Source organism: Camponotus vicinus, unplaced genomic scaffold, assembly GCF_025532165.1.
Source record: "Camponotus vicinus isolate PSW18456_S1 unplaced genomic scaffold, iyCamVici1.0 SCAF_9, whole genome shotgun sequence".
In the NCBI taxonomy this organism is placed as follows: Eukaryota; Metazoa; Arthropoda; class Insecta; order Hymenoptera; family Formicidae; genus Camponotus; species Camponotus vicinus.
Genome location: NW_028141981.1, coordinates 9,427,600 through 9,445,366, shown reverse-complemented (window position 1 = coordinate 9,445,366; position 17,767 = coordinate 9,427,600). Strand labels below are relative to the sequence as shown.

At 32.0% G+C, this 17,767-nt stretch overlaps 2 protein-coding genes across 12 annotated transcripts in view; one reads left to right on the top strand and one right to left on the bottom strand.

The window, feature by feature from the left end:
* Positions 1–10,619, top strand: part of LOC145976588 (fatty acid CoA ligase Acsl3-like) — a 31,173-nt gene extending 20,554 nt beyond the window's left edge. For 4 of the 7 annotated variants that reach the window (XM_083107823.1, XM_083107819.1, XM_083107822.1 and 1 more), the window contains exons 2-8: positions 6,515–6,869; positions 7,017–7,385; positions 7,888–8,283; positions 8,488–8,800; positions 8,883–9,146; positions 9,255–9,530; positions 9,622–10,619. In XM_083107823.1, coding sequence (XP_082963949.1) covers positions 6,519–6,869; positions 7,017–7,385; positions 7,888–8,283; positions 8,488–8,800; positions 8,883–9,146; positions 9,255–9,530; positions 9,622–9,776 — 2,124 coding nt within the window. In that variant the 5' untranslated portion in view covers positions 6,515–6,518 and the 3' untranslated portion in view covers positions 9,777–10,619. Of the gene's footprint in view, positions 1–780; positions 902–6,514; positions 6,870–7,016; positions 7,386–7,887; positions 8,284–8,487; positions 8,801–8,882; positions 9,147–9,254; positions 9,531–9,621 lie in introns of all 7 variants that reach the window. The other 3 variants (XM_083107818.1, XM_083107820.1, XM_083107821.1) reach the window with 1 other exon arrangement.
* Positions 10,620–12,257: 1,638 nt separating this feature from the next.
* The window catches only part of LOC145977566 (uncharacterized), a 29,222-nt gene continuing 23,712 nt past the window's right edge, over positions 12,258–17,767 (bottom strand). For all 5 annotated transcript variants that reach the window (XM_083109676.1, XM_083109674.1, XM_083109679.1 and 2 more), the window contains one exon: positions 12,258–16,507. In XM_083109676.1, coding sequence (XP_082965802.1) covers positions 16,362–16,507 — 146 coding nt within the window. In that variant the 3' untranslated portion in view covers positions 12,258–16,361. The remainder of the gene's footprint in view (positions 16,508–17,767) is intronic.

Below are 17,767 nucleotides of genomic sequence, written 5' to 3'. Positions count from 1 at the left end.
TATCTTTCTTGATTGAACTATATAAAATGGCTTCATTTAAGTAAACAATTATTCAAGCAATTATATTTTTCTTTAATTAACACAATTAATCTCTTTTCAAGATTTCCATGTTAAAACTAAATATATTTTCAAAACAAGAATGTCCTTTTTTCTGTGTATACAGGATTTGACGCAATCAAACGTGAATTCGTCACGTCACATAAATACGCATATTATTCCATACTTGAGAGAAGATAAAGCACTTTTAAGCAGGCAAGATTTAAAAACGCACATTTTATTGCATGCTGCAACGCGAATATTTATATAAGCGATGATTTATATAAGTCATATAAGTCATTTATATAAGTCATATCTCATGACTGTAAAGAACGAAGTACATTTTTTAATAATCGTGTGAGATATGTAAATATGTAATATATCGATCGATGTATCATCGTACACACCAGAGATACGTCATGCATTATTAATATATGACACATTTAAAGGAACAATTAATATATTTTTCAAAACATTTGTGTACACGAGAGATCACCCGTCTCTTAACCGGAAACCAGAAGATCCTTAAGATCGACGAGTGCGTCGATAACGCTGCAATGAAAAGATCTGGCAGCGATTCCCGGCCCCTCGACATATCTGCGAGTGACGATCTCGAGGATCTTCACCGGCAGAATCGAGAGCCATTTCGACGACGACAAACATGACTTGAATGCACCCTTGCATGCTGCAACCCCGGAGTTGTTGACTAACTTGTGCCGACCTTGGGAATGGTTTTTCTTGCAGTGTGTCGATTAATCCGCATCGCAGAGAGAGGCACCCAGGCGATAAAGGGTGGCGATTTTGGAATTAAGGGTGATATGGAAGCCGGATATAACGCCGCCACCATGATCGTGGACGATAAACAGTGAGTCCGTAGCGTATGAACACGCACGGGAAATGCCGCTGCGTAGCTCGTAGATACATGAGCTTGCACCACTAAAACGTCACATCCTGCGGCCCCGCATGAGTTTTCTCTTCGCTGGATCCTTTCTCTATCGCTTTACGAAATACGATTCTTCGCCCTCGAACAGCGCGCGAAATGTCAAACTCGAGGTGTACTGACGTGTTAATGCTGCTCATCAGTATCAGAAGGGCAGCCGATATATATATCGAGCCTTTTAATTTATTTTACTCAATTGCTTATAGCATGATATTTGTAGCACATATTTCTTTATATAATCGTCTTCTACGTGTTGTAATTTTATTTATGATATATAAAATGCATTTATAGCGGAATATATTCACATTTTGATTTATTCTTCTCTTTATATATTTTATTTTTTTCTCAATTCTCTTTTACATCGTTGCAGCGATGTTTCGCAAGATAAATGACTATTATGTGTTGTGTATTTAGCTGTTTTTCTGCCGCTTTGATTTATACCTCTGTTTCTTATTTCTAGCACGATACTTTTATTTGTAATGTTATCGGGATGTGAATCACATGGTTAAAGATCGTATATTTTATTGAGCACTTCACTCAAATTGTGACGGAATAATTTAAATCTCTCGTACAAAAATTGAATATATTACAGAAATCAAGTTGAGAATCAACGTTGTTATATTTATTTGAACAGGAATTTTTTTGTAAATACATGCCGTTTTTTACTTCTTTTCTAAAGAAAATGCCAACAAGGACATAATTTCCCAATTATTTAAATCAAATTTAAACAATTTTTTAGATCTTTTTAGATTTTTTTGATTTAAACAATCATTAGAGTATCATTTGTAGTTTGTAGATTTTATTATATTATTTGTATGTCAAGATCTTGGATTTTGCATGATTGCGCGCGTGTTTGAATATTATGTAATATATCACCGGCGATATGTTAATCTTTAATATATACTAGAGAAAAATATGTTAAAGTATGTTGATCTATGTCAAGTTGATATAGATCAACATACTTTAACATATTCAACATATATTACAAGGTATAGATTTAATTCACATATTGATTTACATTCAAGGAAAGAGCTAAGGTACGATATTTATTTTTAGTAGCTTTTCTTGTACCACACACATTTTTCTTTTTCCTTCTCTCTCTCTTCTTTCTATATTTTGTAATAAACACACAATTTATAAGAAATCGCGCATTAGATCGGTATAAGAACTTCATCATCTCTTTTATCTTGAATGCTGTTACTATGTATGTAACTTTTTCATTCAAATATGAAAATAGATAATAGGATAGAATAGACGTAATGGTTTTTTAATTGCGCAGGTGAATCATAAATATTTTATAATATGCATATATTGATTCCTCACTATATCACTAATGTGTTTTTATTGCAGATTTTATAATTTTATTTTTATTTTTATTTTGTAATTCAGTTTTTCGTAAATAAATTTATCTTATCACATATAATATATTTATAATTATCACATGTAATATATTTATAATTATCACATATAATATATTTATTTATTCAGATAAAATTTATAGTTAATTTAATTAGTTTTCTTAATTAGTTTTTTTATCGTGAGAAAAAGTGAAAAATTACATGTCTGTGAAGCTGACACGATCTACGAATTTCAAGAAAATACTAAGAGTTCTGATTGCACTTTTCATAGTTCTACAGTTCTTGATAAAAATTAAAAACAGTTTCGCATTCCTTTATTGAAAAATCGACATTGAAAAAATGTGCTAACTTTGCGAATCTAGCACGATATCCTTCCTTCTAAAGAACCAAAACACGTTGAATATCATTATTTTTAGCAAGTTCCTGATGATTCTGTTCAAGTTCAGCCTATATACGCAATTTCAGATCGATATTCCAACAATTAATAATTTTCAATCAATTTTTAATATCCTCGATCCTTAAATTAATAATTTTTAAACAATTTTTGAAATATCGAAATATCTAAAATTGCATATATACGCTGAACTTGAACAAAACTATCGAGAACTGTTATAAAAAATAATATCTTTCAACGTATTTTAGTACTTTAGAAGGAGAGTGTCGTGTTGGGTAATTAAAATTGTTAAAATTGTTAAAAAATAGTAAACAATGGAAACTGCGTAAAAATGTATCTAAAGCACAGGAACTTTTATAGAACTGTCGAAAACTATTGTTAAAACTGCGTAAAATTATTCACACGACACATTTTCACTAAATATCGAGGACATTATTAATTTGTGGAATATCGATCTAAAATTGCATATGTAGGTTGAACTTGAATAGAACTATCGGGAACTCTTGTTAAAAATAATGATATTCAATGCGTTTTGGTACTTTAGAGGGAAAGGGTGTCGTGCTAGATTCGCGAATTTTTTTGATTTCGATTTTTTAATATAACAAATGCGGAAGTTTTTTTAATTTTTATCAGGAACTTATAGAACTGAAAAGTGCTATCAGATCGTTACCGCGATAATCCGAACCTGCGTCATCATTCCTATCCGTTTTATCGGATTGCAAAGTGGAAGAGGAAATTGTTTTTGGATCGCGAAAGAAAATTTTTATTCGGCGGGAATTTTTTTGCCGCACGGCAAATCATTGAAAAGACAACATATATACATATGCAGATAAAAAATACGGCATTTAATCATCCAGGCCTCTTATCGCACATTGCAGTTTCTCCTTTGGATGTTCGCTCTTACGCACGTGGAAGATTCTTTAGTAGGCACGCATGACGGCACAGATGAGAGTCGAAAGACTTCATTCGTTCGATTCGTGAACTCGCGACGTCCAAAGTCCGCGACGATATTGAAATCTCGATCGCGTGTTTCCTTCTCGGCGTCTTCCTTCTCAATACATACTTTGATCGTAATCATTATACGGGGTGTTCTAGAAATAAAATGTCTTTTTTTATTGATAAATCCTAATAAATTTATCACGTGGTATCGAAGTAAGAATTTATAAAAAAGTAAGATTTGATGCTTTTTTGATATCACGTTTAACCCTTATAATTTCAATCAAAAAACGCGGTAGTTATTCTATTTATCATGCAAAGTCGAGTCACAGAAAAACTCAACTGTATACAGGGTGACCCATTTTAACTTAGGCAGCCAAATAACTCGAAAAATAAGCAAGATAGAGAAAAATGTTTTAGACAAAAGTTGTATGGTTTCGAGGGGGCCATAAGATGGTATCATTGGTTTGACCTTGAAGAGTCATTTGAAGGTCACGTGAAGGTCACTTCAATTTTTTTAAATGGAATACCCTATATATTTTTGTACATTCTTGTAGCTTATTTCGAGAGCTTTCCAAAACACTATAATTAAGTACCTTTCCGTTAAGTACTTTTTGAGTTATGATGCTTGAAATAATTTCTTAATTTTACATAAACCGTAAAATATCTTGTAAAATATTCATTTTTCGATTATCTTACCTTAATACTTTTATGTACAAAATAATGAGAGGAATCAATTGGTGTAAAGAAAACACATAGTTGTTTTTAAGAAAAAATATGGAATTGTTAATTGCAAATTATATATTTTTTCTTCAAAACAACTATGTGTTTTCTTTACACCAGTTGATTCCTCTCATTATTTTGTACGTAAAAGTATTAAGGTAAGATAATCGAAAAATGAATATTTTACAAAATATTTTACGGTTTATGTAAAATTAAGAAATTATTTCAAGCCTCATAACTCAAAAAGTACTTAACGAAAATGTACTTAATTATAGTGTTTTGGAAAGCTCTCGAGATGAGCTACAAGAATGTACAAAAATATATAGGATGTTCCATTTAAAAAAATTGAAGTGACCTTCACGTGACCTTCAAATGACTCTTCAAGGTCAAACCAATGATACCATCTTATGGCCCCCTCGAAACCATACAACTTTTGTCTAAAACATTTTTCTCTATCTTGCTTATTTTTCGAGTTATTTGGCTGCCTAAGTTAAAATGGGTCACCCTGTATATGATATCAATTAGTGATATAACTTGTGTTTATTTGATTTGCATAATACTCATAACGAATGTGTGCGATCACAAATGACGCGATATTGTCTAGTTGACACATGTTTAATAGCAAACGGAATTGAAAGAAACTCGATTAATAATTGTAGCGTGCGATGTGACCACTGACGTAACTCCACTTCGCATAAGTGCGATGTAAAGTTCAGGGATGATTGAATACGAGGAATAACGCGATCGGAGTAATAGAATAAAAAAAAATCAACGAAATCTATATGCGAGTCCATTAATTTAAATTGACTTTAGTAAAATGATATTTTTATCACAATTGCGACTCGACATGATGAATTGTGATTCAAGCGGTCTTTAAATAATTCTTTGCTTTATCTTTTTTCTCATATGATATAAAAATAATTATAACTTAATATTTGTGTATTATAAGGCAATTGTTTACAATGTTAATATAATTATATAAATTATTTCATAAATTAAGAAAGATTAAGAGTTATATAAATTTTTGCATAATTTGTGTCCCACTAAAAAATTATTTCTTTTAGCGTACAATATTTTTTTAGTGTTTAATGAGTATATTAATGTTCAAATATCAGAAAATTTTAAAAGTCATTAAAAATACATCAATCTCGAAATGTATCTCAAAATATTTTCTTCGCTCACCAGAAAATCGATCGTCAATATATTTGCAATTGAACAAGATATACAGTTGAATGGTTTTTATTCGACGTTCGTCGATTAAATGGAAATATCGTTGTTTTATTAGCATCAAGAAGCAACAATAGTTTTTAGTATTTTGAAAAGAGATGTACTAGAGAAATCAGAATAATTGACTTAATCTTTCTAATTAAGTTCTTCCTATTAATTATAGAAGATAAATTTATAATTATAGAAGATTATTAATTATAGAAGATAAATTTATAATTATACACGTCTTTACACAATTATAGATACATGTCTCTATTACACTTATCTTATTGCTTCGATGATTTGTTATTTTTATTATTTTATCAATCTTAATGTTGTGTATCTACTTGCAAGAATTCATCTTTTTTCTTCTACGCATTTAGCATGATAAGTGTTGCAATTATATAGCTATTCTACATAAGATAGATAAAAGGCGCTTAATTGTTTGACAAATATTTCCAAGGAGATTATTTCCATTGATATTGACTGTCGCTTATCGATCTGACATATCATATTGCTTTATTATTGATATGATACGCATATATGTGCATGACTTCGACCGTCTTTATTCTTGTTTACGCAGATAAATAAAACTCCTGATATAAATAATCAAATGAGATATCAAAATGAGATAAGAGAATATAAATAACTAATGCTCGAACTCGCTCTTTTTGCAAGAATTATAGAATATTGTGATCGAATTATATACAATTACGTTAATGTTTTTCTTTTTTTTTAAAGAGATCTGAAAAGATCTGAGAAAATAAAGAGTTTATTTGTTAGTCTACTTATTAATTGCAAATTTTTGCACTTGTTATTATCTTCTTGCATCCAATTTTCACAGATACCAAATATTAATGTTTGAACATTAACATAAAACCGTCTAAGTGGAAATATTTAAATTATTTCTTTATTTATCAGGGAAATGGAAGGCTTCTGGATCAGCGGTGCGATCCACGCGATCAAGGCTCTATCGTATGTGTACGACTTGTTGACGTTCCCCGTATATCTCATACTTCAGCGACCCTGGGAGAAGCGTAAGGCCTCTAGGAGAATCAAGGCTCGTCCGATCTCTAAGGATGATTGTCAGGTCACTTACAGAAACGTCGATCCCCCGGGGTCGATGCACGTCATGCTTGAACGTGAAAAGGTCGATACTTTGGAAAAAGTACTTCTCTGGGTTGTTAAAATGCACGGTGACAAGAGGTGTCTTGGTACCAGGCAAATCTTAGCGGATGAGGATGAGCCTCAACCTAACGGTAGAATCTTCAAGAAGGTGAGACGCTGGGATGAATAACTTTAATTTTTTTATCTTCATCGACTATTATAAAAAGATATTAAAACTTTACTTAAGAAGAAATCAATCAACATTAGCATTGAACAGAGATTAACTTTATATCGTGAAATTTCATTTATTTTGTAGTATAAAATGGGAGAGTACAAATGGAAGTCTTTCAACGACGTCGACAGGTTGGCCACTTCCTTCGGCCGAGGTTTGGTGGAACTGGGTATGAAGCCACGCAAGAACGTCGTTATCTTTGCTGAGACAAGAGCAGAGTGGATGATTGCCATACACGCATGCTTCAAACAAAATTTCACGGTGGTAACCATTTACGCGACTTTGGGTGACGAAGCCATCGCTCATGGTATTAATGAAACTGAGGTGGATACTGTCATTACTAGCCATGATCTTTTGCCCAAGTTTAAGCGGCTGCTAGAGATGATGCCAGAAGTCAAGACGATTATTTACATGGAAGATCAACTCAAGTCGACTGATACCAAAGGCTACAAGGTAGTATTTTCAATATCATCCAATATAAAAATTAGCATTTAATTTATGAATTTGCGCGTTAAATTATGAATACAGAAAGTTTCAATTTATCATTTCCTTTCTAAACAGTGACATAATAGTATCGACGAAATAGCGCGACAAATATTATTAATTCAAATAATTGATTATTAAAGCGTTCGGAAATTAAATGTATCAGACGGTAATATTTCAAAAGTTTATTTTTGTCTAATGATTATGGCATTGACTATTATTATGCTATTTACGTAATCATCGATAATGTGCTGCTTATAATTAGTGTAATAGTAGTATAGTTCAGTATAGCTCAACTGGCTAGACTGGGCTGCACTTCAGAGGTAGATTATCTTTTTCCTGCCAATGTAGAGTAAAAAAAGATAACTTTTGAACTAGTGCAGTCCAATGCAGCTAGTTCAGCTATAAAGAAGACCTATTGTTTTTTCTCTCCTTTTTTAAATATTCTTCATCATTTGTTTTTGTATTTTAGGAAGGGGTGCGGCTGGTACCCTTCTCCGATGTTGTCAAAATGGGCAATGAATCAAAGGCGAACGGTACTTCGCCAAAAAGTAGTGACACGGCCATAATTATGTACACGTCGGGTTCGACCGGAGTACCGAAAGGCGTAATTCTCTCTCATAAAAATATCATAAGCACCCTGAAAGCGTTCTCCGACGCGGTACAGATCAGATCGGACGATGTTTTTCTCGGTTTCTTACCATTGGCTCACGTTTTTGAGCTTTTGGCCGAAAGCGTGTGTCTTTTGAACGGAGTACCCATTGGTTATAGCTCGCCGCTTACGCTGATCGACTCAAGTAGCAAAATTCAAAGAGGATCAAAGGGTGATGCCTCCGTCCTACATCCAACTTGCTTAACCGCGGTTCCGGTGAGTATTTTTACAGATTTTTAACTTTTTAAATAAAAAATATGATTCAAGTATATAAGGATAAAATAAATCGTTATATGACTTTATTTATCAGCAAGTTTTTATTTTATTTCAACATAAGTTTTACTGCAAGTGTTGACTAAACACAAACATAAAATATATGTATATTTTGATAAGTATTGAAAATTTGAAAAATTGTTTTAGCTTATTCTCGATCGTATCTCTAAAGGAATAAACGAAAATGTGAAGAAGTCTGGTCCGTTTAGGCAAGCCATCTTCAATTTTGCATACGAATATAAGCTGAAATGGACAAAGCGGGGCTATGAAACACCTCTCTTCGACAAGTATATTTTTGGAGCTGCGAAACAGGTGCTTGGTGGTTGCGTTAGGCTTGTTCTTAGCGGAGGCGCTCCTCTCAGTCCAGACACTCACAATCATGTGAAACTTTGTTTATGCGTTACCGTAACTCAAGGATACGGTCTCACGGAAACGACTTCTTGCGCAACTGTTATGGATAGTACGTATTCTCAGTCTTTCTAATGACAAGAAGCATTTTAAGAGTGTAGCCTTCATTTTTATTCTTTATCTTTCACTTTTAGTGCATGATAGAACTACCGGAAGAGTTGGAGCACCAACTACGATTTGTGACATCCGTTTAGAGAATTGGGAAGAAGCCGGTTATCGAGTCACAGATCAACCACATCCCAGAGGAGAAATTGTAATTGGTGGCGATATGGTTTCCGCGGGTTACTATAAACTGCCGGATAAAACGAAGGAAGATTTCTTTCAAGAAGACGGCAGACAATGGTTCCGAACGGGCGACATTGGCGAATTTAATCCGGATGGTTCTATTAAGATTATCGGTACGTCGTAAAAACTATGTTGTAGCATCATATTTTTTCATTTCTATATAGGGTAATTTTTATACTTATTATTAATTTCGACATCTCTCGATAATTGATATTTTACAGATCGGAAAAAGGATTTGGTTAAATTACAACTCGGTGAATACGTTTCCTTGGGTAAAGTAGAGTCCGAGTTGAAGACTTGTCCCGTCGTGGAAAACATTTGCGTCTACGGAGATGCGAATAAAGCGTATACTGTGGCGCTAGTCGTACCTAATCAACATTATTTAGAAGAAATTGCCACAAATCAAGGCATAACCGGAAAGAGTCTTGAGGAACTCTGTAACGATCCACAAATCGAGAAAGCGGTACTTCAAGAACTCGTTGAGCAAGCGAAGAAATGTAAGTTTCCATTTATTTATTATCATTATTCTCGCGCTCGCTATAGTGAGTAATTTATTATCATTGAATGACATGTTGCTATTGTTTGCAGGTAAGCTCCAGGGATTCGAAATACCTGGTGCAGTAAAATTATGCGCGGAGCAATGGTCCCCTGACATGGGTTTGGTAACCGCGGCATTTAAACTCAAGAGGAAAGCGGTTCAAGAACGTTATCAACACGAAATTAACAGAATGTACGCCTCGTGATGTTCCGCCATAGGGTGTACCAAGTGCTGCGTGTAATTATGGGGATCTAAATCTAAAAAAATCATCTTGTCCACAGTAGACGGTACCTCGATAATCCTCAAATATATATAAGGTATGTCATAAGCTCATGTCACACCGATTATGCCGTATGTGGCAGGCTTATGGTATTCGCATGTGCAATCGTAAAAACAGTTTCGATCCATCGACATTTGGCAGATTATTGTCGTCGATTCGGTACAATGGAGTTAAGAAAGTCGTTCGGAATGCGTCGAGATCTTTCGATCCAAAAATGAAAGTATCGCCTCTCGCATTTCTTCGTTGAGTCTTCCGAGCGTGACAAATTTTTCGTAATTTTTCATCGATATCAGTTGTCATTGTAAGTTGAATATTCGACTTTGAGTAGTGGAAATCAATCCAAAGATGGAATTATGCACCATCAGGTATCAATTTTACATGAGCATTTTATCGAGGACAGTCGAAGTAAAGATAAGTCATATTGTAGCGATGTTGATGAGAAACAAATAAACGCTGCAAGATGACTGTTCCGTTAAAAAGAAAAATTGTTGTCGTCTCCTACTCTCTCTGCCTTTATATTGATTATTTTTATTTTTAATTATCTCAATCGATTCGTCGTGCCTATGTGGAAGTAGTGCTAATTCTAATTGTTAGTATGGGCCAGTCATAATATTTTTGCGAGCGAGCTAATTTGTGTAAGTTCATAACTCGTACGGTGTACTTATTTTAAGTATTATTCAAAATCGTCGAGTTCAATCATGGAAATGGATGTATTGGAAGGGATTTTCTTCGAGTGCTTTGTTTTGCGAATAGTATGGCATATGTATATATAGAGGAAAAATAAAAAAATGAGGCTGTTTGTGTTTGACAAGTGTTGATATAAAATCAAGAGGTAATTTCAATAATATAATGTATTATATATAATTAAATTTCTTTCTATCTCATCGAATATTATCTTAATACATTATGCTACGTCTTATATCATCTGTGTATAGTACGTCGACGTATTCTGGCTACTTTTTGAAATATTAATTCAAACATTACAATATTTTTCTCAGCAACAGGATTGTATTTTTGTGTATGTATGTATGTACGAATATATGTAAGCGTGTGATTGTTTCATTACTGTATACTTGCATGCACATATATTTATAAGAAAAAGATTAGAAAGTACGTACGTGAGCTTATGAAAAAAAATCATGTTTAAAAATCTTTTCTTTTAATCTCCCTTGTGCATATCTCTGACGGTTCGAATCGTACATCTGTATATATGCTGTGTATATACGCATACTGTTTATATATAGTCTCAAGTATCTTAAAAAATACATCTATATAAATATTTTATTATCTAATTTATAAGAATGTGAAATACTTTTCTATCGCGTGACTAGATATCAATTCAAAATATACTACGGTATATTAGTTTATTTTTTAAATATTTGTGCAAGATTTATATATATATATATATATATATATATATATATATATATATGTTATCTTATATATATATATATATATATATATATATATGTTATCTTATATATATATATATATATATATATATATATATATATATATATATATATATATATATATGTTATCTTGATGTTAATTAAATTTAATATAATTTTTTAGTGTAGTTTATTCGCACGTTCTCGCATATTCTCTCAATGAATACGAACCGACAGAGAAATAAGTGCATCGTCCAAGAAACTTGATACCATATAAAGTCCAATCGCGTAATATACGTGTAACAATTAAGTTAATATATGCGTTCAACACACAGAAGCTTAATGTGTTTCTCGTATATTTTTCTGTTTTGTCTCATGACGGAAATTACAGTCAGTAGAATAATGGAATAAGGACACGAAACGATAGGAACTAATAAATGCCAATTATTAAAGGCAGCTTGCACACAACACACTTTTTTTCATTCGCCACGAGTTCCTGCGATAGTTAAGTGTATGAAAATTGGTACTAATCTCTTATTCGTTATTAAGCGTTGTACATTACTTAGATAGACATGGTCAATTGTCAGGTGTTATGGCATCACAAAATATATTATTATTAATATGATTGATAGCGTTATTATTATTATTATCATTTGGAAATAATTTACAAAATAAATGTACAAAGCTGTATATCATACTGATTTGAAAATGTTTCTGTTATCTCTCTCATTATCACTTATTCCATTTCCCAGATACATACAAAGTGTATTTATTTGATAAATTTTCTCATAAAAACCCCCTAACTGTTAATTAAACAATTTTCGAATAAAATTTTGTATTCTCGATTACGTCACAAAATATGTCTTTGCTAGTTTAAAGTTATTTCTTGATGATTACTGATGATATTGCTTTGATAATGATTTTTAAAAGACACTTTTACTATTTAATACTTAACTAATTTAATCAGTTTAATTAATTGTAAAGGATAAGAGAAATTATGATAGAAAAATTTGATACGATATAATAGTTTATTCATTACAAACGCACAAATGAAGAAATAGTACGTCATTAATACATATAGCGATCTAAGTTGGTCATTTGTAGATGTAGTATCGCTCGGCATCTCTTCTACTTTCGATAGAGATACAAACTATCAAGTGTATACAATCGTATATACGCACAAAGTGTGTCGCGCGTACGTTGAATACAATAATACTATATATTTAAAATCTATAAAATAAGCGCTATGCGCTTTGCAGATGTGCGTGGAGCTCTTTGTTCTTCTTCTCGATATTATAAAATACGTATAAATACGTATATATCTAAAGTCCACGATAGTGGATTTCACGCGCGAGGAATATTTATGTGCGAGGTCACCGGTCGTGTCAAGACTCTCCAACGCGAGAGCCACTCGAATTAATTAATAATTCCACCAGTAAAGATCGAGTCTTTTTCATTATCTCAATTGATTAAAATCGAATTATGGAATCTATTTGTTATTCACACAGTTACACGTGGATATTACAGCGACTATATAAATGCAAATTTTCAATTATTTCAATAGATGTATACAATAATGAAGAGTTAAAATATTTAGTCTCGAACAAGTTAACTCTTGATGTTAACATAAATTTTTCTTCCAGTCCATTTCGCGGATTAGAATATAATTATAATATAAATCTATAAGAATAATTTACCATTTAGATAAAAATTCACATTATACAATGATATTTATATAGACTGTAAATATTGAGAAAATGAGTCTACTTTTTTTATATTTAAAGAAATAAGCCGTGTATTAACTCGTGTATTTTTACAAATAAAGAATATAATACACGTTGAAAAGTTTATTCTTATTTTTATTGTTTCGTTGTTGATTGACAACCGGCCGCCGTTTCGCACTCATCAGATTCTTCTAACGCGTTATCCACAATATTTTTTTTTATTCACGTCAACAATATATATAACTCTCTAACACATAGAATTTCCCGAAGCTATATAACTCTTTTTCGAATTGTGATATATTTATATATTTCTTATACGAGAAACATTTTCGCAATTACATGATAAATTTAAAATTAATTTTTGTGTAAGGGATAGACAATTATCATTTGTTGTAAACTTTTAGCTTTCAACAAATATCTTTATATAATTGCGTAAAATCTCTCGATTCTTTGAAAAACAAGGCTTCAGGAAAATTCTCTGCTCTAACAACAAATATTCATTGCTCTATATATATTAGTTTTTCTAGAGGTTGATACCTTCAAATCAAGGCTCAAGTACAATCTCAGTTCGGAAGTACATTATAGAATTTGGTCAGAGAAAATTCTTACACATTATACTGAATGAATCGTAGTCTCGAGATTAGCTAAAGTACTCCATTAATTACGTAGATGTACCGATGAAGTCCAAATCTAATGAGAGTGTACATATATGCCATAGAGGAAATCGTTTGGACGTATCCGATGTTTGTGCAAAAATAAACGCGTACAAAGTAAATATTGCTTGCGCAAAGTTGCTCTCAATTCTCGACGCTTCATTTTAAGTGTAAAATTTTCCGCAAAACTTTAGTTTTCACTTAATTATTGCGTTAACAAGCTCAACTTTGAAAATTTGTTGTCGAAAATTATTGTCTTCTTTAATATTACTTTAAATATTTTATGAGGTTCTGTTGAACAAGAATCTTTATTTATGTACTCAAGTGTTATTTTATTTCGAGATCCATTTATAATTTAAAAAATAACATTTGTAGATCGTAATCTGTATGTGTATTAAATCATTAATTTTTTAAAATAATTTGATAAACCGTCATTTATACATTTCATTTTCTGACTTTAAAATTTTATTCTCTTTTTTTAAATATATTTTAAAAATTGAAAAAACTGTATGAAAGAACAGCGCGATTGAAAGTAATTTTCAGAGCTTTACTCGTAAATATACGCGCGTTTTTATAGAAAACGTATGTTCCACGGAAAGAAAGCGTTAGTTGCAAGAGACTTAATAATGCGAAGTGCTGTCGAAGTATTGATTGAAACGTATAACAGAATGATTTCTGAAGGGATGAAGCAATTTTCTATAGTCATCGGATAAAGAGCAACACAACACGAGATTGAAAATTTTATTATAATGTGATAATATTATATGATATAAATGGATCTCGAAGCGCGAAAAGCACAGATAACAAAGTTAATTATGATAAATGATTGATGCGATCAGGACTATCTAGCCTAATATAAAGTACAGATCTCTTGCGTTTTGAAAAGAACATAAAGCTCGTAATTAGAATATCTGTGGAAAAAAAGAAGACAAAGATTTTCGATTGTTATCAATTTCATTGTTATAAATCTATTCGAATGAGACTTTGTAATTTATGGCATGATAAAGGATCAAATTGCGCGATTCGTGAATGCTCGTGATACGTAATAGTCGTAAATCACTGCAATTTCATTGGAAGAGAGAATTTTCTGCTTGGGAGCTCTTTGATGAGACTCTTTTATTTGTCCCGAGCTGAAATACTGAATGAGTAACAAAAACGACATTCCGGGCGGTAGCATTCTCGTTCATAATCAGAACGCCTACATAATTCAATTGCTTAAAATAGGCATTAAATATATTGCATAAAATATGTATTAATTGTTAGTTTCATACTCAACGTGAAAAATATGATATTTAAATTGTTATATATTTTAATGTATATTGTAATAAATTTTTCGAAAAATATTAATAAATCACATGCTTGTTGTAAAAACTTGAATTTGAAAGGAATCAATAAAATCGTAAAGATTCAATATTATTGTAAAAATCGAAAGTGCATTTTTATAAAATTGCAATAATAATCAGCAATGCAGTGAAGCTCTATTTTTCCAAATTGAGGATTGTGTAATTCTAAAGTCACATTGAATTTTTTTCGATCTCATTCTGATTATTTTAATTCTCGCGAGTTTCAATCAAGAATTTGTAGTAAAAAATGAAAAATCTTTTCTTTTCTATTAAAGTCAATTTTTCTTTTTGTTCGACATTTAAATTTCCAAAATTACGTATTTAAAAATTACATATTTTCATCAATATCAATTGATTTTAGGGCGTCTTTTTTCTTGTTTGTTCTGTTGATTTGTTCTGTTGATTTGTTCTGTTAAGCAGTTAAACTGCCTAGCACATAATCGTCCTTCATCTGTACAGTGCGCTTAACTAGTTAGTAATCTGTTGTCGTCTTTTAGAAACATTGTTTTAATACTGTTAGATCTTTTCGAGGATACGTATAGACAACAATAGTCCATGGATTACACGCTTACACATACACCACGCCACTATATAGATACAAAGCTCGGATACGTTTAGAAGAAATCACAATTTATTGAACATCAGAGTACTACTACTTACGGTGCTGTTTTCAAACAGCCGCTATTACGTGTTGCAAATCCGTGTTGTCCTTTCTTTAGGTAGACACTTTCATCAAACTTTTAAGTCTTTAAGACAATTTCTTCCTTTCTTGAAAATCTCTTTATTTCTTGTCAATGTACGTAATGGTGCGAAAAGTATCCTCTCTTGCAGGAAAAGACCAGGCCGCAATTCCATAACGCGCGATATCAGCTGAGTACGCATTATGCGAACGAGATACCGAATGTATTTCACAAAGAGGATAGAAACAGAATGGTAAAACTTTACATTTAAAGGAGAATCGATATTCCTCTTTATAAATAAGTACCTCGTTCTCCCTAGTTTTATAATACACGCAATATATATTCTTCCTTCGATATATTTTACAATTTTGATTTCGATATTTTGAAAATATCAAAATATCAAAATCTTTATTTAAAAATTTTTATCTTTTTTCTTTCAACTGATTTTTTTTAGAGAGGAGATATAATTCAAGATTTTCAATTTTGATGTGTGTGTAAAGCTGCTTTCGTATTGTGTTTATGTTAATGTAGCATATACTTTGCATCTATGACTTTCGTATGACTTCCAGAGGCTTTTCCTCTGTAACAGAGTACGCAAGAATTCAGACGGTGATGTAGTAAGCCCGTGGCTTGCCTCTCGACGAGGTTGGACTGAATAGTATTCCCGGTGTCGTCGGGCTAAATGACCAGGATGCCCACGAAGGCGGCGGAAACATACGTCAGGAGGTGTAGTATCCCTCGTGTCGCTTGCGACACTTTTCACGGGCGATGTAGCACAGCGCTATGGTGATCAGGATCGCTATGGTGATCCCCATACCTACGCTGATCCAGATGATCTCCTCATTTATGCCACTGTAGCCTTTTCCTAAAACCATACACTGAATTTATCTCGCAATTGTATTATACTTTTTTTTACACGCTTTTGTTGATGTGATTCAAATGGTATGATTCTTTCTTGAATAGAAAACCTTTGAGTAAGTCTTTTTATCTGTTATAAATGTAAAATTTTGTGGCATGTAAAAAGGAGGAATTTTATCATTATGAGAAGAGAATATTACATTGGTTTCTTCATAAAATTAAAGCGATACATGTTTTTATAATAATATTTTACCACAATGTTTTTATAATAATATTTTACATGTTTTTATAATAATATTTTTACCATGATACAAAATTGTACACTTAAAAAAAAGCTTAGAAGCATGATTGACATGCAAGGAAACATGATTTGCGAAAACTTTATTTCACATATTGTTTCCATTTTCATAGTCATGTTGTATTTAAGTTTGTTGTAAGCTATCTTTATAACTTGTCGCTGTATGAGACCTGGTTTTCCGCCTGTCGTAACAAGTAAGCTTGTCTCGCTTTAAAATGAACTTGTAGAAGATTGATTGAGAAAGATATTTAAATATGAGATTGCGGTGGAAGCACGATTTAGGAAGATTTAGGAAGCATAACGTAAGCTTCTTCAATCTGAACTCAAGATCCTATATATAAGTTCATCTTAAAGCTACGAATATTGCTTTCATGAAATTGTTTCTCGATGAAATAATGTCGCGTTTTGCATCAAATTTTAATAAAACGAAAATGTCACACTTGCTTCAATTCAAATAATTTTATTTTGTCAAATGATTTAAATCTAATCGTCTGAAAGGAATTTGTGCGCTTTAATGTTTTAAATCTCCATAAAGATCGATGAATCATGTTGAAGTAAAATTTGAAGCAAATACTTGGAGAAAATCCAATCGTTAAGTAAATGCTGAAGATCAAGGTGAAATTTTATTTGTAAATTATGAATGAAAGAGAGAAAGAGAACCTGGCCCAGCTTCCTGCCAGCTGGCCCAGGATCAACATATTTGTAAATTATCCACTAAATCCAGTAAATCAGCGCAATTCCGGTCACATTATTGATTACACTGACAATTTTATCCGTTGCTGCCAAAAGTGAGCCTTGTAACTATCTACGTAGGGATTTGTGTCATGTGATAGAAGGTTGTTTTTACAATTGTCTGACGTTATAGTGGCGTAATAATTTAGTATTGTGTATATGCACAAGCTTTTATGAAATATGCTCAATTTTGTATGCCCCAATTCAGTTTATTCGAATCTTTCATATCTCTTGTAT